Here is a 20,075-nt window from a genome sequence, read left to right as displayed (position 1 = left end):
GATAATACACCAATAATAACCTGCCGGAGCAGCAGATACAAACACTTTGAAATCAGCTTTAAAGAATAGAGCCAGAGCAGCTGCTCTTTAAACCAGATCCTTTGAATTAGTTTAAGTTGATCATGAAGCATCACAGAAGAGTCTCAAGTGCTCAGCTGGGACAGGGGTTGAGCTCATAAACATGAAAGGCAATTATTATAAGTCCTTACAAGTACTGCTTAATCCCTTGGAAGCAACATCTACAGAGTTTATTGTAATAGAACATCAATTATAGTTTCCTAGTAGCTTCTTGAGGAGCAAGCTTCAGACCAGATAAAACAAAGCAAGAAAGAATAAAACCATACACTTCTGCTGATTTCAGAGTAGCTTTTTGTGATACTCAGAGGAAAATAAAAATGCAATCATTAGAAAGCAGAATTTGCATAATACTCCTAATTCTTGAAGGTAATGAGGGGCCAGTAGTGACAAAGTTTTTTCCATATTTCACATACCCGTCCTGTCGCGTGTTAAAGAATTGAACTGTAGAGGCTCGTTAACACAACAAAACAGTTACTTGTTTTCAAAATAATTGTTTTGGTTTTATTTGAAAAGTCATCGTCTGTTTGTAACACTGATCAGAACTATTTACAATTAAAATCTTTTACAAAAATATATTTTACAATTAAAAAATAAAACAGAACAAACCTACAAGAGTTAAATTCTCATCCCATAAGATTCTGGAAATACAGTTGCAAGTAAACACCCATCAGAATTTGAGATGCTTTAGGGTTTCTACAAGAAAACATCCTTTATATTCTGTTGCATTAATACTGCAAATATACAAAGTTATAAAACATGAGAGATCTAGACACTGGAACATGGAACAGGCTGCCCAGGGAAGTGGTGGAGTCACCATCCCTGGAAGTCTTTAAAAGATGTTTAGATGTCGAGCTTAGGGATATAGTTTAGTGGGGACTGTTAGCATTAGGTCAGAGGTTGGACTAGATGATCTTGAGGTCTCTTCCAACCTAGAAGTTCTGTGATTCTGTAATACAGGTACGGTGAAATAAGGTTCAGGACCTCTCCCTGGGAAGCAAGAGATTTCCCTACGAGGTGGTTACTAGAAGGTCATGGAGGTTGTGCTTTTCCTTCTCATAATGAAGGTCTATTAGGAATCTAATAAATCAAGGTGTGACGACTCCAGGTGTGTACACACAAGTTCAGCCTGGATCAAGTACAAAACTCCCCTATAAGGCACACACTATCTTCACTACATTTGTTCTTCCCCGGACATTGTGCAACTTCTTACCTCACTAAACCCCCATTTACCATCAGTAAACATTGATCAGACTCTTCACTGCATACTGACTTCCTCTGTTTCTCTATCAACGTCAAAACCCTTGCAAGTTTATCAGTTCTTTTCCACTATGGACAAACTAAATGATAACCCTACCAAAATCGCTGCAGACAAGTTAGAAGAGTTCAATGGCTGCTGACTCAGAGTGATAGTTAGCAATATAATATTGAAAACAGCTTGTAAAGGTGTCAGCTCTCTAGCAGTGATAAACTTTACTAGAAAGATAGGGAGTGCCTGCAATCCTTCCCAGAAGGGTAAAGCCATAAAGCTTTATTGCCATACATTTCAGGATGTCTGCAGTTTATATTGACAACTGTGATTTTTTAAAACACTCCTTAACTTATGAGTAGATGGCTGTAGAATATATTTGGAAAAAAAATCCTCAAGTATTTAGCAGTAAGACAGGGACGTCAACTCATCACCACTACATCTTTGGGTAGGCAGAGTCCACTAATTAAACAGAACTTTTCTTTTTTAGTGTGAATATCAGGCTTTTTTCAGTAATTTTAAATACTGCTTCAAAAATTCCTACTTCCCAATTATGGATTTAAGATGTTCAAGTTTGTACTCCTCAATGAAGTCTTCAACGATATGCAGAGCCTTGACTTTCACCAACAGAAGAATAACTTCCTTTGTTTCATCACTATAAAAAATGAAAAATTGATAAAGTTAGGTACATAAATGCGTTGCTATAACATTAATAAGTTTAAAATGTACTTAAGAGAGTCAGGCATCTCTCCTTCACCACCTGTCGTTGGGTGCCCCAGATACATTGATCAGTAGCAGGACCCAAAATCTAGAGCCTCAAAAAACATGTTAACATGAAGTATATGAGGAAGCGCAGAATCCTAAGGGATACACACATACCTTTGGTTATTCTTGTGGAGCACACGTGCACACTGCAGCAAATGCTGGCAGAAGTTCACTAACTCTGGGAGAATTGATCCATTTCCAAGATCTTCAAACCATCTTTCTGGGAGGCACGCAACCACCTGTTAAGTCAAAGAATATTTTGTAAGTTTAAAAAGAAAAGATTTTCAATAAAACCAAGTCCCACTACTTCTGACAGGGACTTCTTCTGGCAAGTTCAGTCATTAGTAATAGCATGTTTTTTCTTTAAAAACAAAATTACCGTTACAAGCAGTTACTCTTAAAAACCCTTAGACCAACATTTGCTCTAAGACGTTTCACGCACCAAGATCAGACAAAAAATCTTAAATGGTGCATGGTTACACTCCATCTTCAGGCTAATCCTGTCCTCATGAGAAAAAGCCTTACCTTAGTACATTTTTCTATGTTATCAGGCCCTGATGGTGTGTTTAAGAGGTTCAGAAGAAGGTAACGATTCAGCAGCTTGCTCAGTCCCAAATCACGGACCATGTCTTCCTGTACAATCCCATTCCAAAGAAGAATATTGGAGAGCAGCTGAATTGATGAAAAAACAGAACATGCATACTTGGTGGCTGGAAGCATGGTAATCAGTTTAAAAACTTTTATCCCTTCATGCATCTAAATCTCATCTTTAGTACAAATATACTCCCTAAAGGAGGCAGATCTTAACGGGAATTAAATCACAGGCATTCAGAAATTCCCAGCTTAGCACTCCAGAAGTAAAACTACACTGAGGGACTTAAACAAATGTGCAGTGAGTATATCCTACAGTAAGGACAGCATTTGTGCTGTAGGCATGTACTGAGGGAACAGACCTGTTAACAGAGTGACAATGACCAACTGATCTGATGCCATGCCACCAGGTCTGGCTGATGCACCCAAGGGAAAGAAAAAAAGAGCTGAACAGATGGTCAAATCAAAGTCTCTTGCAAAGTATGTACCAGTTGGGTAAGCAAAGTGCTCATTTCTAGTTTTTTAAATCATCACATGTGGGTTGCTAAAAAGAATATATCCTTCACCAAGAAAAATAGCTAATGTATTAATCTCTCAGGAATCAGATTTGTCTGAAAATACATTACAGGTATTTTTTCTTTACCTTAACAGCTGACCAAAAACGTCTTTCTTGAAATTTTGAACCTGGTGATGATTTGTCTTCCACGGTGCTGGTCATGAAAATAAAAAAAAAGGTGAAATAAGGATTTTGTTTTTTAAAAGAAAATAAGCAGAGAATTGATCTCAAATACTGAGAAATATACAATTATGGAAATTCTTCCAGTAGTGACCAACACAACTAAAATTAAAGATGCAGAAAAACAGCTGTCACTTTAAACACATTATAATACAACTACTATAAAATCATTTCAGATAAAATTAGCAATTGGAAACACCTCATTCCCATCTCTGAAAGTGTGTTCCGTACTAAGCATCAAGAATATAAAACCTATTTTAGGAATGACATAAGGAATGAAGAGCAGCAGGTGTAAAAGACCACCAAAAAAATAACCCAGGCCCTCAGGTACTGTAAATTGCTACAGCAAAACCAGACTGTGGACGGGACCTCAGGTACTGGAAAGCTTTTAGTTACAGGAACAAGTAAGCACTTTCCTACAATGGAACAGTAGGATGCATGTTTGTCACATTAGTTGCTGATGAATATCTACAATATTTCACCTACATCTGTGAGGAAGAGTTATATAGAAACAAAATTTAAAAGAAAGAGGTAAAAATCCTGGAGTCAGATTACCTTTTAGGATACAGAGGAATAAAAACATCTTCCTCTATAGATTTCTTCATCCTTAGGACAACCTCCTTAATCAAATCCTGTTTAAAAAAAAAAAAAAAAAAAAAAAAAAAGGTCTTCACAAGAAAAAAGACTTCATCTTCCATTTAAAACAATTTCAATTTTGTTAATCTAGGAATGTAACAGATATATAGGTGCCACTTGCATATAAAACACAGATCACAGCTACATTAAAGAACTGTCAGCAAGTCTCAGCTTTAAACCATCCCTTTTGGATAACCGTTAAGATGATTGTTGGTTTTTGTTTTGTTTATTTCCTGCTATATATAATTCTATATAAAAATCACCACAGATAGGAGAGGATGTGTTTTGGGGGAAATGTGTTTCAATCGAAAACATTTTAAGTTTGGGGATTTTTAAATTTTAAGATTTCTGCTGTGAAGAACAGCAAAGAGGAATCCTCTTTTTTCTACTCAATAGCTACTTAAAAAAATCTTACAAGTTGAACACGAGTATTACTAGCATTTATATCTCAGATTCTGAAAGATAATTAAATGCAAAACTGAAACTTCTAACCATTGCTATTGTCATAAGCAAAAAGATTAGATTTATGATCAATGTTTTGATATGTACAGGCAGAACTTTTCTAGGAACAGGGGCTGATTTGTGCCTTAGAAATATCCCATCTTCTACCACCATCAGTAAGGACAGCATCAGACTAGTGAAAGTCAACTATTAAATGTTCTTACTATAAGGTGACGAAACAAGTAATCAGAACTGAAAAACCTCAGGACAATGTTATAAGTGCACATAGGAGCATGCATAGTAAGTGTGGACAGTGGATGAAGTTCTTCTTTTCTCAGTACCACAGGAGCTTTTTACCTCTTTCGCTTTTCTGCCTTCACTTTTGGACGGGACTTGTTTTTCAAAGATATTTCTGCAAAGCTGTACAAGGTTCTCAGTCTGTGAAGTCGATAACGGATCCCACACATTCTGTACAAATGCTGAAAAACAAAGGAATTTCTTAAATTCATAATATCCAAGAGGTTCTCTGCTCTAGTTTCAAGGCATTAAAACATAATGAAAGCTAACATTTAAAAAGCTAAGCCTCTCATTTACAATAATCTTACAAGAGGCTACTTTAGCCTTATTCTGTGGAACCATGTAATCACTGTATCTTGGAATGATTAGATATCTAACATTACCTGATAGTTATCACTTATTGTTTGGTTGCTTACAGCACACAAACATTTTCAAGACAACCTTAACATACCTGCAATTTTTGGTAGAACAGTTTTTTCAATCACTCTAGGCAAGACCTCTTGATCAGGATCATCATCTCGTTTTGATTCAGTTGAGTTTTCGGCATTACTGAATTCTTCTACAGCTCTGAACCAGGGCATCTCTGCCAAGTCTGTAGAACTCTGCTGAAAGATCATTCCTATTAGTTGTCAGCTGGTCAGGATTGAAAAGAAAAGCTCCACGCAAAAATACATCCAGTGATACCACAAAGATTTTCTCTTAGTTTTAGAATCATCCTTATCCAATGGGCCAAAACAACAAGTTAAGAAAATTGGTTTTAAAACTAGAATTCAAACAGTGGGGCTGTCTTCAAAGAACTCAGGAGAATTCTTTTTACAAGGGATGGTGCAAAAGGGCCAGGGGATAAGGGGAAGAAAGTTAAGAAGATTCTAACTCTGAGATCATTAGAAATTAACGGCTGTGCTATGCACAGGAAGAACTACACCTCTTTTTTGTATTAGTACAGATTAAAACAATTCATATACAAAAATGACTTGGCAGGAGGAAACGGACTTTCTCCTTCTAAATAAGATACTTTTATCTCAAGCTCTGGAATGCCCCTACAATCCAAATGACAATGTTCCCATACAGAAGTCTTCCCTGCAAAGAGCAGGCCTCTGCCCTGTCATACTCTGAGCCAGAAATGCTCACATATCTCACCAAGTACCAAGAATGAATAAAGCAGAAAAGCCAAGTTTACTAAGACAGCACAGACCAGAAACATAACAGGTTTTATGGAGCACTGTCTACTGCTTCAGTGTAATACCCAGAAACCTAGAGGTCATCTCTGCCATATAATACAACCAATTTTTCCACGAAAAGGAAGTATGATGATGCACCTACCTCAAGAGGATTCCAATTTATTAACTGAACTCTGATCAATGGATTTAAAAGCTTAGGCAGGCAAAAACTGACGTAAGCATCACAGTAAGAGTCAGGAAACTTCTCTTTCCATTCCTGGAATTTCAACAGGATTTTTCTGATGTCACAAAAATCTGCATGTACATCTTCAAAGATTTTCCTACTATCCTCTAAAATGTTATCTATGGATAATATTCATTGGGAATAAAAAGAAACAATCACAATTTATTGAGGCATAAGCTGAATAGTTTATGAATCTATAGGACATAAGTATTTATATGATAATTGCAATTGTCATTTATTTTTCACAGATCTTACACTGAAATGGGTTTTAAAATTGGCTCTCTGGAAAACCCTTTTTCAGGAAAAAAACAGAAGACCACAGAAAGACAGACTTCTTTATGAACTATTGCACAGATTTATTTGTACATTGGCTTTGTATCAACTTTGTATCACAGACTCCTGCAATTTCAGACCTGAAAATCCTTCCGCTGTTATCCAGAAAAAAAATTATGCCTTTCCCAGCTCCTCCTGACCCACATATTCAAGGCAATTAAAATGTTGAAATAAAATTCATTCATTCCATCTTCAGAAAACAATTTGATTAGATGAAAAACACAACCTTATATCTATTCTACCCAAGTAATTAGTCAGAATTGTCTGAAGGCATTTCTTCTCTGTAGCATAGAAGAAATTACATACAATTCACAAGTATTTCTTCACTTTCCTTTGAAAAATCATTTAAAAAACAGGAAAAAAAAATTGTTATCATACATCATATCAAGACTGGCACCAACCTTTGCTCTCCTGGAATTCAGTCACCTCTGTTGGAGTCAGCTCATCGTCACTTGACATGCCTTCATGGTGATCGGCTTTTTGTGACTGCTCTCTCACCTGCCGTCTGCAAGTCCTGTATTTGTAATGAACTCCCATAAGTTACTATTCCCCTTGTACATGTGGAAGGAAGCTATTGAAAAACAATCCGAGTTCAGAAATACACTAAAAACGTGGTGAGAACAAAAACTTAAGGAAATGCAGTGGGGAAGCAGCAGTAATCATCTAACCATAAGGAGCAAGAACTGTGAAAGAAGGTGCTTTGTGAGCTGACATAAAGGAGGTTACAAGAACGTCTCATCTTCCTCATCGCCACACAGGAACCTTCACTACACCTCATCCCTACCGAGGGCTCTAACAACTCATTCCACCTGGAACACCAGACATCTAGCATGGTACTGGAGATACTACCTCTGACAGTCTTAGTATGCAGGAAACTACTGAGCCTTCAACAGTCTGTCACCGTGGTTCCAGATAGCTTGTGCAACAGCCCACATAAAAATTGTGGCAGCTCAAAAAATGCTATTGCCATGGCACCAGCATCCCAACAGCTTGCAAAATTAACAGCTTACATGTCACATAGAAATTGTATATGTCATGCAAATGACATGCATAAATACCTCAGATATTTGTATCAATTAGCAGCAATGGTTTGCTTTAATTAAGAGCACGTTGCTGCTTTTTAAGTTACTGGCAACTCTGAAACTCAGTTGCATGGGTACTTTGACTCATAACCGTGCTTTGCAGTAAGAAATTTGGAATTGGAATGGATGAAAAACAGTCTCTGAACACTAAAACCCAAGATGTAGTACCTGGCCTACACTGACTGTGGATGGGCTTGATGTTGTACTGCTTCATTCACCACCACCATCCCCCAGCAGCAACACTAATCCCAGCCTCTTTTTGTTACTTATGCAATAATACAAAGACGTATTTCTGAATAAGGTCACAGTATTGCCTATTACACCAGGGAGAGAAAAAGCTCCTCTCATATGTTTTGTAAACAGCCACACTTAAAGACTTGGCATTTTCAAATAACAATCTAAATTAGCAATGGAGAGAATTACATTAATAAATAGATTTTCCAAATGCTTTGAGCTCTGGAAGGCAAATACATTTTTTTGGGTGTAATCTTATTTAGTAATCCTGCAGATTTACATTCATCACTGATTAGTTACAGGAAGCTAGTGTACCACACATTTATCAGAATTAGCTGTACATATACATAATAGCTACCTTCGTTGCTCACACGTTTTCAGAATCTCCATCTTTTCATCACCTTCCAATCCACCGTTAGTTGGTTTGTCTTTCCCAGCTAACAGAAGACAGAAACAGACAAAAGAAAAGAGTATGATTTAAGAGTTCCTATTTTCCCAAATGCAAAAATGATTCTCCTCCTATTGTTTTTCATCTGGAAAATAACCAAAGAAAACAAAACCTCCTGATCAAAAATTGTAACAGTCTCCCGTGTAAAGCACAGCAAATATTGCACGTTAAATGCAGGATAGTCAGATGTGGCTGTTCCTTTGTAACAGCTTATGGAAAAGGGGTTTGAAAACATTCCAGCCAATAATCACCGCTTCCCAGTCCTGGTTGGAAACAGAACTGTCTTCCACAATCTGCTCCTAGCAGCGCGAACGGCATGTGTAGGGATTTAATTAGCCTGTATGTTAAAAAAAAATGAAACTATGCGATAAATTGAATAACTTCAGAGTTTTAGTTCCAACACTGCAATGAATGTTAAATCCCCAATTTACATTATTCAAGATCATTGCATTGCAATTTCAAGACTAGTCAGCTCCTCACTATCTCCTGTTATTTGTGTCTCCTTGTTTGACCCAAATTACCCATACTCTGATTCTTCAGTCCAACAGAGAAAAACTCGAAGCATTTTCTATTTGGACATTCATTTGTATCAGTATCAGCTGGCTGGCATGTGCACAACATACAAAAAAGCATCCTACTGCTCGAGTATTCCAGTATAAGAAAAAACATCATTTCCACTAAATTAAAACACAACTAGGAACATAACAATTAAAAGCTCTGTTAAACATTCAAGTATGGTTCCATTTGTAATAAACTGAAAATAAAAAAAATTAATAGCTGCTATTGACACAAACAAGTAGTCTTTTGTTCTAAGCACCTGCTGTCAGTCTACCACACCATTTTACAAAATTACACATGCTGCTGGTTCTCTAATCAGCCTTTTGTCCTGTGTAGTCAGAGCACTGAATCCATGGCTGGTTGTTACCAGAAACTGGTGCATCTGGCCTCCATCTGTTCACAGAACCTCCAAGTGTATCGCTGTTTGCTTTGCCTAAACAGCTTTAAACTGGATTTTTTGTTTGTTTCTTTAAACAGCAACAGCTAAAGATTCACACTGCACACAAACAATGCATCAGCGTGGAAAGAAAACACAGGATTAAAAAATTGTTATCGTTTTTCCTACAGCAACTAAAAGATTAGTTGTGTTTTGGATAAAGTCCTTACACAGAAAAGCTTCTTTCTTCATGTCCTTCTCTTCATATAATTGTCACTGAAGAGTCTGAAATCTGTATTGTGAGTGTATGCTGAGCCTTAAAGACACCCTAATGTAAAGTCACATTGCCCAGTAAACGCATTGCTTTTTCACAGATTCACAAGTGGCAGAACCCTGTGCCAGCAAGCTTTCGAGAATCAAATGGCTTGGGTTAGGAAGGGACCTTCAAGATCATCCAGTTCCAACCCCCTGCCATGGGCAGGGACCCCAGCCACTAGATCTGGTTGCTCAGGGCCTCATCTAACCTGGCCTTGAACACCTCCAGGGATGGGGCATCCACAGCTTCTATGGGCAACCTGTGCCAGTGCCTCACCACCCTGAGTGTGAAGAATTGCCTCCCAACCCCTAATCTCAATCTCTCCTCTATTAGTTTAAAATCATTCCCCCTTGTCCAGTTATCTGACTTAGCAAGAGGTAGCTCTCCACCTTTTTTATAAGCCCCTTTTAAGTATTGAAAAGCTGCAATAAGGTCACTCTGGAGATCTCTCTTCTTCAGGCTGAACATCCCCAGCTCTCTCAGCCTTCCTTCACAGCAGAGGTGCTTCAGCCCTCTGATCAACTTCATGGCCCTCCTCTGGACCTGTTAATCTTTCCCCATCTTAAGACCTACTAGAAAACTGACTCCATATCTCCTTTCAAATACTGAGATAATTGCCAGGATTAATAAGCCAAAATTAGTACTTGGTCGTATTATATTCACTATTATAGCAGGAAAAAAGAACATAGGCCTTACTGAGGTAAGGATTTCAACTGAGATATAGTGCAACGTGGTTACTGACAAATGGAAGAGGAAAGAAGATGAAAAGTAAGAATGAAATACCATCCAAAAATTAACTGTATTTCTGCTTAAAGATCGAATGCTTTAATAAGAAAGTAACTCGTGACTTCATACTAACTTGTCAGATGCTGAATATAAGCAGATTCAATTTTCAGCTCATCTTGCCTTCGTTTCAACACTGCCATGGCTTGTTGCTGAAGAAGTGCATGTGCAGCCAATTCCAGCTCATTAATGTATTTCAGCTGAAATATAGCAAACAGTAATCAGGTTTGAAATAAAATAAAATGAAAAAAGAAAGAACAAGGTGTTTCCACGGATTTTCAAGCACAGCAGTAAAATTAGAACCAGAGTACTAAAGACTGAATGTTCCTACTCACTGGAGGTTTTCAGGCATTTTTTTTTTTAATTAAGACTGAAAAATAAATTGCTTATCACAGAATTACGTAAGACTTTATGGAAAAGCGCTCAACAGGACACTTGTGTAACACTTAGTTTCCTTTCAGTTCGCCTTTGAGCCACTAGCCATTAAAACAGAAATACTAACACTTGCTCTCTTTAGAGTTACACAAAAAGACTCACAGTTGCAATGCAATTGATGTAAAATAGATTTGATAGCACTGTCTACACAGGACACTTTCACTAAAGCTGAACTTTAGGCAGCCTCTCCCCACGTCCAAACCTTTCCTCCTCTTTTTATATAGATAATGTTTCAGGGAACAGATAAAGCAGATAACAGACAAATCCCTACATAGCTCAACTAAATCAATCCCAATTCAAACCTAACATGAAATCCTTATTACCTCCGTCATATAACAGATGTCACATACATTTTGAGATCCCAAATGTGAATTTAAGCCCTACCTCTTGTTCAACTTCAGCACACTCTAGTTACTGTACACACACAAAACTCCCTCCAGTAAGGTTTTGGTTTTATCCACCAAACTCTAGGTGAGACCACAGCCCAAGTCAGTAAACCTATACTAGGCTGATCATTACTTTAGGTCATGGGGAGGGTTGGTTTGTTTCTCTTTAATTTTGTTTCCTGATGTATTCAAATTTCTGAGTTTTTAATTGGGTAGTGTCCTTTTTACCATCATTTCCAAAAAAAAAAACCCTCATCTTACATTGAAAGAATGCACCTTTATCATGATTTTAAAAAAAGATACATACTTTTTCATTCAAACAGTTTATCAAGTTCTCTACATATGTCTTCATGCCCCTGTAGAATTTGTAATTCAAAGCAGCATCTGAATTCTTCTCCAATTCCTCGACAGTCATCTTTGAACTTTCAATGTCCTGCATATACTTTTCATACTCCCTCTGGTGGGCACAGTGCACATCCTGCAATGATGTTATCCTAAAAAAGAAACACCCAGACAATTGAAAATATTGCCAAGTTAACAGTTAATGCATTCCAAAACATTTTTCCCACTAAAATAAAGTATAAAACATTTGCGTGTGCTAAGAATAGCACTTGTATCTGAGCTAAGAAGCATTGGAAGTTAGACGCATGCCAGCACTTGCAAGAGCATGGGGTGTGGGCAAGCATTGTGCTTTGGAGAATCAAGTGTCACTTATGTGAGTTTTGAAAGCACCACTGACATTTTACCTAGATTCCTCAATACACCGTGCTCCTCAAAACCATGAGAAGTTGAGTGATATCATATTAAATTGATTCTAGGTAACAAATTCAGTAAAACTATAGCACATGTCAGTATGTCCACAACTGCTTCTGGCTGAGCTGGCTCTGAAGGATGACAGGGGATGGCTTACCTTGGGATGCCTGACCCCATCTGTCCTGCCCAAACACCTTTTTGGTGTTCACCTTCACCCAGGGACATTTCAGCTGCCCATACAGCAGCTGCTGAATAGCTGAAGAGAAGTCTCAGCTTGCAAACTAAGGGGAAAAAAATCATAACATGGCTTGGAAGGGACCTTTAAAGATGATCTAGTCCCATCAAGACAGGTCCTAAACAGGCTGCATAGGTTGTGCTGCTGCTTTAGGAAATACTAAGCTATTTTTGCAGCTGGTGATCACTGTGAGAGGGATAGGATAAGGTAAGAGGGATAGGATAGCTGGTAATCAGTGTGAGAGGGATAGGATAGCCAGCTGCATCTGCCCTGGTTGAAGTTTTCCATGCGTGGCAAAGTTAACGTTGTACCTATACTCCTGTAAGAACTACTAGCGAGCACAAAGATCCACTGCTTTATTCTAGGTAATAAAATGCTGCTGAAAAGTCCATATACTCTAACAACCAAGCATTGCTAAGTTAAAAGTTTGTAATACTGTGCTAGACATAACTGGCACGTTAATCCAAAAATCCTCCAATATTCAGGAGAAAGAATAACAAGCTGTCATCTCTCCTTCTGCAACAAAATGAACACAGACATCTCAGAAGTTAATTCTAAAATCAGTTTTTACCTTTCAGTCAGTCGCTTTTTTACGATTTCCAAGCTCACAGGTGGTAAGGAAACAGAGGTATCAAACTTGGGTTTAGCTGGTTGAGATTTACACAGGGAAGCATCACTGTAAATTTCCTGTAAGAATTGTAACTGTTAATTTTTAAGACAAATTTAATGAGTTTAATAAACAATTTATACAAGTTCTGCCTCTGCAGCTTTAGAGATCAACGAGACAACCTGAACATCCAAGACATACGATAAAAACATACATATTTCAAGGATTATTTTTTTTTGTAAAACAAAAGCAAGGAAAACTGAATGTAAGAACTGTATATACATTGCATCCATACAGAGTATACAGAAACAAACAGCACAAAACAATTTGTAATTTAGGATGCATTGAAGTTGCTCTCTTCTTGGTCTGAATATATTAATCACTCTAGTGATACAAAATGACAGCTGGACCTCGCTAATACTACAATTTTATACATAAAATGTAGAAATCGTGAACTACAGTTAAGCAGTGATAAGGACAGAATTTTCATTCTGAAAATTCAGCTTGACTGTAATTGTAACTAAAAAAGGATTCCAAGCATTTTAGCTTATAATTTACAAGACATACTACATTCTAAAACAGTAGAAACTTGTAAGTTAAAACCTAACCAAAACACAATTAACTGAAGCAATCAAGTGCATGATTAACAAGGTTTGCAACAGTTTTTGCCATTTGCTGAGCAGCAAAGGATTAAGGATTTTGCAGAAACAAGTGGGGCATGAGAACCAATCACACTGGATTTGAAACTCAAAAGATTGATGCAACTTTCCCCCAATCCTCTGACTACTCCCATTTAACAAGCAGCATTTTCTACAATTGTCCCTTTTGAAATAAAAAACTGGTTATTCAGATTTTCCTAGTCTGGTCCAGAATACACGATTTAAGCCAGAAACAAAACCTCCTCAGAAAACACATTTGTCAGTTATTTAACAGAAAAAAAGACCATTCTGCCTAACTGAAAAAAAAAAAAAAAAAACAACCTCTGATTGCCACACAACAGCAATTTAGCATTGATGAAATAGCCAATTTGACTTTGCATCTTTCTATACTGCAGTATGTGAAAAATCTTTCTGTCAAGATCCCTGGGCTCATCTCTGCTTCTCCCAAGGTGTTCCTTCACAAATTGGTAACCCCTCAAGGCATTACAATACCCTTTTTCTGAACAGCAATGCAGAGATCACAAATTGTCATTATCACCTTTTCCTGGAATAACCAGCACCTAACTTCCTAAAAATCTCTTATGACTTGGCAGAAAGGAGGTATCACTCCAGAACAAGCTCTCTTCTCTTGTCTATGAGCAAAAAGCAACTTTCGGTGGTTAAGAAAGCACTTATCACCTGAGAGAGCTTGACAGCTTTCTTTATTTGCTGTTCTTCCCACTTCATTTGTGCTTCATCTTCACTTGACTCATCGCTAACAGACACTGGAAGTAAAAACAATCATTAGTACAGTAATTAAGTCCTTACCTACCTCCCTATTCCCTGACCAATACTCCTCCTCCCTCAAAAACACCACTTCCCACAGCCATTACTGAGAAGTGATGTACACAGAAAATAGCAGATGAGAAGTCTGCACACGAAGGACTTCGAAACTGGAAGACTTGGAAATGGCAATTGGAATTTGTAGAATTGTTATCAATATTCATTTTCTCTACATACTGTTTCTCAGACAACTATTACGGCAGTACCAGGAGCACAAACGCCTCGCTTATGTTTCAAAGCAAAGTTATATAAAATGTAAGTACAGTTAGACTGTAACAGGGGACATTATACAGAGCAAACCCCTGAGTGTTCCAAAATGTATGCTCTACTACAGATACAAAAGTACCTCATTAGCATTGATTAGAATTACAGAATTAGCTCATAGCTACGCAATCCTTATAACCATTATTCAAATAAGAACAAAATTAGTCTACAAGTATGGCAAACCAGTGCTTTATAAACGAAACCACAAGCAGCCAGACAAGTTTAAAAACCAGTGGAAGAGCCACATATGCTTTGTGTGCAATAGGCTTGTTTACTTCTGAAGGACTGTCTTGTTTGGGGATTATTTTTTTTCCTCCACATTTTCAAGAGACATAACATCAACGTGAAAAGACCACGGGGTAGAATGGAGAGTAAGTAGGAAACAAGATTTAGAAAGTTTCCATAGGATAATTGTTCTTACACCAGTTTTATATACTTTAAATATGATGTCTCCAACTAGGTGTTTTGTTTTTTTTTTTCCCCTCCAGTCAACAAGGTCAAGAATTATTGTAAAATTTTTTCCTCAAGGCATCCTGCACCCCTACATTAGTGAAACCTAAAGCAGGTAAACGTCTCATATAAAACTCAAGCATCAGCTTTACAGCGTTTTGCCAAGACCCCCCAAGGAGCAAATTCTCTCATTCTTCCAGATGTCAGCAAAACAAGGACACAGCCAATGGGAAAAACGGCCCGAACTCACCCATGTGTTCAGCCATTCTCTCCCTAAAAGTTCTCATTTTCGGAGCAAAACTGAGATTCTTCATATCAGACCCGTCTTCACTCTCGTCACTGCTTTCTCTTCTCCGAGAAACCTGATGACCGTTAGAAACATCCAGTGGAAGATAATCAGCCTGTGTCCTGGCTAAGTGACGTTTCCTCCGAGCAGACTCAATACAGGCTGCACTGGGGATATTAACTGCATTGAAGAGAAAAAAAAATCCAAGTAATGCTCTGTATTGTTCCTAATGTCAATAACCACCACAATTCAAGTTCACTGTACAATTCTGAATACAGGACAAGATATTTTTCTTGGAACACATAGTATTGTAAGTGAATATTAGCAGGTGGAAAGACAGCCTTAAAAAGCAGCTCCATCCAGAAAACAAAACTCAGATTTTTTCTTTCAAATAATCACTAGCCTGTGATTAGCCTTCTTTCCATCCCTTCAAAGGATCAAAGTTATTGAACTAATGCAGTTTACAAAGAAACCCAAAGTTTACAAATAAGACAGCACAGATGAGGTTAAATTCTAATCTCAAAGTGAATTATATACCATTAAACAGCAGTTTTTTCACTGCCTTTCTTGCAAAAGGAACAGTTATAATTTTTAATCCATTTCCTGAAATTAACAGAACCACAAACACATGCAGTCAAAAATATTGGGGAACTATTCCTGTGCTTTCAGAAGGGTCAGCCTCAACTCAGCACAAACAAGGTGTTTACATCTTACATGACTTCAGGTTAGCGGGATTCATCTCACTCGTCATGTACTTTCAAACAAAAGTTGTAATATTATTTCTAAAAATAAATAAATAAATATGTCCACCACTGACCTGGTGATAAATCCTTTCTCCTCCCTGGAGGAGTGGATTCATTTTCAGAGTCTGCACTGTTGTCCTCACTTTGTGAAGAATAACTTTCCTCTTCCTTCTTCTCTTCTTCTGTGTCTTCGCTGTTACCAGTTCCAGGCTCCAAATCACAGATTTCTGCTTTAAGTGAAAGAAGTAAAACATGATTTCAGTTTTAGCTGCTGAAATGTGATATGCCACTAACTATTTTACTAAATTACTATTTTGTTACTAGTAACTGTTTGGACCGTATGACCAAAGACTGGTCACAAATCTGTTTCCACCCGTCCTTATCAAAACAGACCAAACCCTCACACATTCCAATACAGTTATTTACAGCCCAAATTTCATTCAAATCTGGAATTGAAGCATCTGTAGCAGCCTTGAACTAACACATTCTTCTGAGAGACAGAGCACATTTGTACACACAAGAGCAACACGAGCTCCCAGCTGACATCTGATTTATGTCTTCATAGGTCACAGCTTCATTTCATAAAGGGGGGTGGCTTGATTGTCTTTAGCATTAACAATGAGGGAGTCTGTACTTGAGCTGTAAAGATTCATGCATGTCTCGTCTCTGATTTTATTAGAATTCTTTAAAAACACTAATTTCTCTTCATCTGCCACTACATCTTCAGTAAGTCATAGCAGAATGTGCCACTAGTTATAGGAGTTATATATACTTCTATAATATACTATACTTCTATAATATACTAGTTATATATACTTCTATAAGAAGTTACTGAAGATTTATTTGAACCACAAAGGAAACTTTATCTCAACCTAGTTTATTTTTATCTAGCAGCAGCATTAGCAACATATCTGTGAATTGCCACAAGTGTCAAAAAGGTAAATAGAAAGGAAGAGAACATCTTACGCACTTGTAAAAGAGACAAACCCCAAATCCCACTAAGAAACTTTACTGTTATTCAGTAACACTTCGAATATTAACAGAACAATCAAGCCTATTGATGGTATCCGATTAAGATATCCACATTTTAATAGCAAATGGTTTAATAACACAAAGTGTAAGGTTTTCCTTAAGCTCCACCAAACAAAATCTTACTAAGCTCACATTTGATCTCAATATTTGCACTAAGAGAAAGTGTAAACTGACAGTAACCAGCATTGAATAGTTACTACAGTTTGAAAGATACATTTGTCACATTTTAAATGTTGATATTTTACAGAGATTTTGCATACTCAGCTCTTCTCAAGAAGAGCCCCCAAGTTGTAACCCTCTTTTAGCAAGGTCAGTACGGGGAAAAAAAAAATCGTAGAAACATTAAAATTATAAGCTTGTAAAGTAACGTTGCAAGTATCATCCCAGATTCAAATAACAAACAGAAGACATCTAACAGTCTTGACACAATACTCTTAATTTACTGATTTCATAAAACTAACATAGAAAATCTTTTAACAATAGAAGTACTTACTTTTGCTTTCTTCCGCTTCTCTCTGTGCAGGCAGCAGGCTTTTCTTCTTTTGAACTCTAAAGGTTACTTCATTGAAGGAGGGCTTTTTGATTTTGAAAAGGTCTTCATCACCTGTAGAGATAAAACAGAATGACTCAGACATATCAACAAAGCATATATATACATATATATATGTGTGTGTGTTTGTATAAATATATATAAAGCAAATAATCCTTACATGTGCACTCAGCATACATTTTGAAGCTCTGACTGCATTAAGTCTAATTCTATCACTTTATCACTCAGGATCCATTACTTCTGAATTCACATCTTTGGAGCTTAGCCTCCTTGATACACCAACACCTCTCCTAGCACCTCCCCAAGGCCATTTCCTCCTGCCCTATCACTTGTCACCTGAGAAAAGAAACCAACACCCTCTTCACTGCAGCCTCCTCTCAGGTAGTTGTAGAGAGCAGTGAGGTCTCCCCTGAGCCTCCTCTTCTCCAGACTACGCAACCCCAGTTCCCTCAGCTGCTTCTCCTGTTTCCGAGTACTGGAGGAGGCTGCGGCCCATGGAGAGCCCCCGCAGGAGCAGGCCCCGGGCCGGAGCTGCAGCCCGTGGAGAGGAGCCCACGCAGGAGCAGGGGTCTGGGGGTGCTGTGGGGGACCCGTGCTGGAGCAGTTTGCTCCTGGGGGATGGACGCCGTGGCACGGAGCCGTGTGGGAGCAGTTCTTGAAGAGCTGCTGCCTGTGGGCAGCCCATGGGCGATCTCCCTGCCCTCATCTCACCCCCGAGCCCTTTTCACCCCATTTTCCCCCCTTCCAGCGCCCAAGCAGTTGATGCAGACTCCATCGGGACAACCCCCCCCACCACGAAGCCGAGAACCCTCCCGCTCTTCGCCCCTCACCTTCCCGCTCCTCCTCGCTCCCGAAGCTCAGCACCCCCGCCCGGCTCCGCACCGGCCCCTCCGCAGCGGCGGTGCCGGGGTCCTGCGGCGGAGCAGGGGCAGGAGCAGGCTCAGCCCCCGGTTCCTCCTCGCTGCTGCTGCCGCTGGAGGCCGGGCGGCGCCGGGCGCTGAAGGTGCGCGGAGCCCGGCGGAACATGGCGCGGGGCGGGCCCGGCACCGGCTGCGTGCTGAGGGTGCGCGGCGGCCGCAGGCTCGGCCCCCTGAGCGGCGAGCTCCGCCTCAGCGCCCCGGGGAAGGGGAAGGGCCTGGTACAGGCTGAGGGGAGTGTGAAAAGTGTTCCTCAGCTTCCAGTCGAGGGGGTTTTGTGGGTGGTTAATCGCTCAAACGCGTGAAAATAAAATTTATCTGAAGGGCTGCGCGTGTGTGTTCGTGGTGGGGGTGGCCTTGCGGGGTGCCTTCCCCCGCCCCTCAGCTTGGTGCTATGTAGTCGTCAAAAAAAAAAAAAAGCACAAAACAGTCACGTTTTTTAATTTGTTTCTCTGGATTTAGCACGCTGAAGGAGGCAGGGAAGTGGCAGCTCTGTTGTGAGGGGGTTGGAACAGAAGGACGGCGGCAAAACAAGGGACTAAATTTGTTTTGTGTGGTGAGGGGCTGTACAGTGTCACGTACCATCCCTCATCTCTGTGGTGAGTGTGATCTGTGGAAAGAAAGCTTCAGATCCAGCCCCTCTGGTTACACCAGAAACAGGGCGAGTCCTTCAAGTAAGGCCTTTATATCCCAAGAGAAGTATCCAAAAATAGTGGATATTTGTGGGAAAAAAATAGTGGGCATTTGAAACTTCTTGCTTAAATTGCTCCACGTCTCTCCCCTTCGTCTGTAGGATGAAGATACCAATATTATTTTGCCTCAGGAATCCTGTGGAGAAGAGAAGCTGTGTTTGTGAAGCACAACAAAGTACAATAAGAACAATATAAAAACCTAAGAGAAAATTAAAATATATTTCTATTTAGTGCAGGTTCTGAATGGTGCATGTTAAATAAAACCTAAGGCTGTACAATGAATAATAAGGATTCTAAAAACTTTGCCAATTCAATAAACACGATTCATCTTGCAAATATCATTCATCCTCTGCACTGAAAAAGGTTGGTGGGTCTTGTGAAAAAAAAAAAAAAAAAAAAAAAAAAAAAAAAAAGTAGTTTTGCAAGCAACAGAACTAAACCTTTTTATGGATTTGTGCCTAAAAATGACTTACTGTGAGCTCTGATGCAAAGCTGCATTATAGCTTTGCAATTTATATATGCTTCCCCTGTGTGTTTTCTGCGACTGAGGGGTAAAGTCAAGGATAGTCTGAGGATGCACAGATACACCGAATTTATCCACCGTAGTCTGGACAATGCCGAGTTTGCTGGCATAGGTCAACCCGGAATAATGTCAATTAAGTTACTTGCTTATTATTGACCATTCCAGCACTGATGCCTCATGATGCTAAACAGATCTTGGAGAGTTTTCCTAGGGGTCTGTGTTTCCTCTGACTTTTTTTTTTTTTTTTTTTTTTTTTTGAAAGCTTCTTTCCTTTTCTCTGACTCTATATTCAGTCTTGAGAGATTCTCTATCTGATTTTAAATTCTTTAATAGTGAAGTAAGTAATAGAATAATAAAATTCATCTAGTGAGTGCTGTTTAGGCAGGACTGGACTGCC

The 20,075-nt window shown here is 38.8% G+C and overlaps 1 protein-coding gene across 4 annotated transcripts; it reads right to left on the bottom strand.

The window, feature by feature from the left end:
• Positions 1–553: 553 nt before the first annotated feature.
• On the bottom strand, positions 554–18,635 carry GCFC2 (GC-rich sequence DNA-binding factor 2). Of its 4 annotated transcripts, none has more exons than XM_027455322.3 (18): positions 18,377–18,635; positions 17,490–17,600; positions 16,039–16,191; positions 15,186–15,401; positions 14,078–14,163; positions 12,705–12,820; positions 11,453–11,639; positions 10,401–10,524; positions 8,202–8,280; positions 6,929–7,041; positions 6,114–6,313; positions 5,242–5,395; positions 4,851–4,972; positions 3,972–4,048; positions 3,324–3,390; positions 2,615–2,761; positions 2,204–2,328; positions 554–1,979 (listed from the first exon to the last, which is right to left on the bottom strand). In XM_027455322.3, the coding sequence occupies exons 1-18, from the start codon at positions 18,570–18,572 to the stop codon at positions 1,865–1,867; spliced, it is 2,388 nt and encodes a 795-aa protein (XP_027311123.3). In that variant the 5' UTR covers positions 18,573–18,635; the 3' UTR covers positions 554–1,864. The 4 variants fall into 4 exon arrangements, with proteins under 4 accessions (XP_027311123.3, XP_071892619.1, XP_027311121.3 ...); XM_072036518.1 differs by having other exon boundaries at positions 5,242–5,392; positions 18,377–18,634; XM_027455320.3 differs by having other exon boundaries at positions 16,039–16,194; positions 18,377–18,633.
• Positions 18,636–20,075: the final 1,440 nt, after the last annotated feature.

Source organism: Anas platyrhynchos, chromosome 3, assembly GCF_047663525.1.
Source record: "Anas platyrhynchos isolate ZD024472 breed Pekin duck chromosome 3, IASCAAS_PekinDuck_T2T, whole genome shotgun sequence".
Lineage (NCBI taxonomy): Eukaryota > Metazoa > Chordata > Aves > Anseriformes > Anatidae > Anas > Anas platyrhynchos.
The sequence above is the reverse complement of the archived record's forward strand: the minus strand, read 5'-3'. Positions and strand labels throughout refer to the sequence as shown.

Bases quoted from the DNA above. Each gene is read 5' to 3' on its own strand.
- GCFC2 (XM_027455320.3), bottom strand. From the start codon at position 18,572: ATGTTCCGCCGGGCTCCGCGCACCTTCAGCGCCCGGCGCCGCCCGGCC. The intron at 4,049-4,850 runs GTAAAAAGCTCC...TTTTTTAAACAG, and splicing joins AAGGCAGAAAAGCGAAAGAG to GATTTGATTAAGGAGGTTGT. The intron at 2,762-3,323 runs GTAAAGAAAAAA...TCATCAATTCAG, and splicing joins GTTTTTGGTCAGCTGTTAAG to CTGCTCTCCAATATTCTTCT.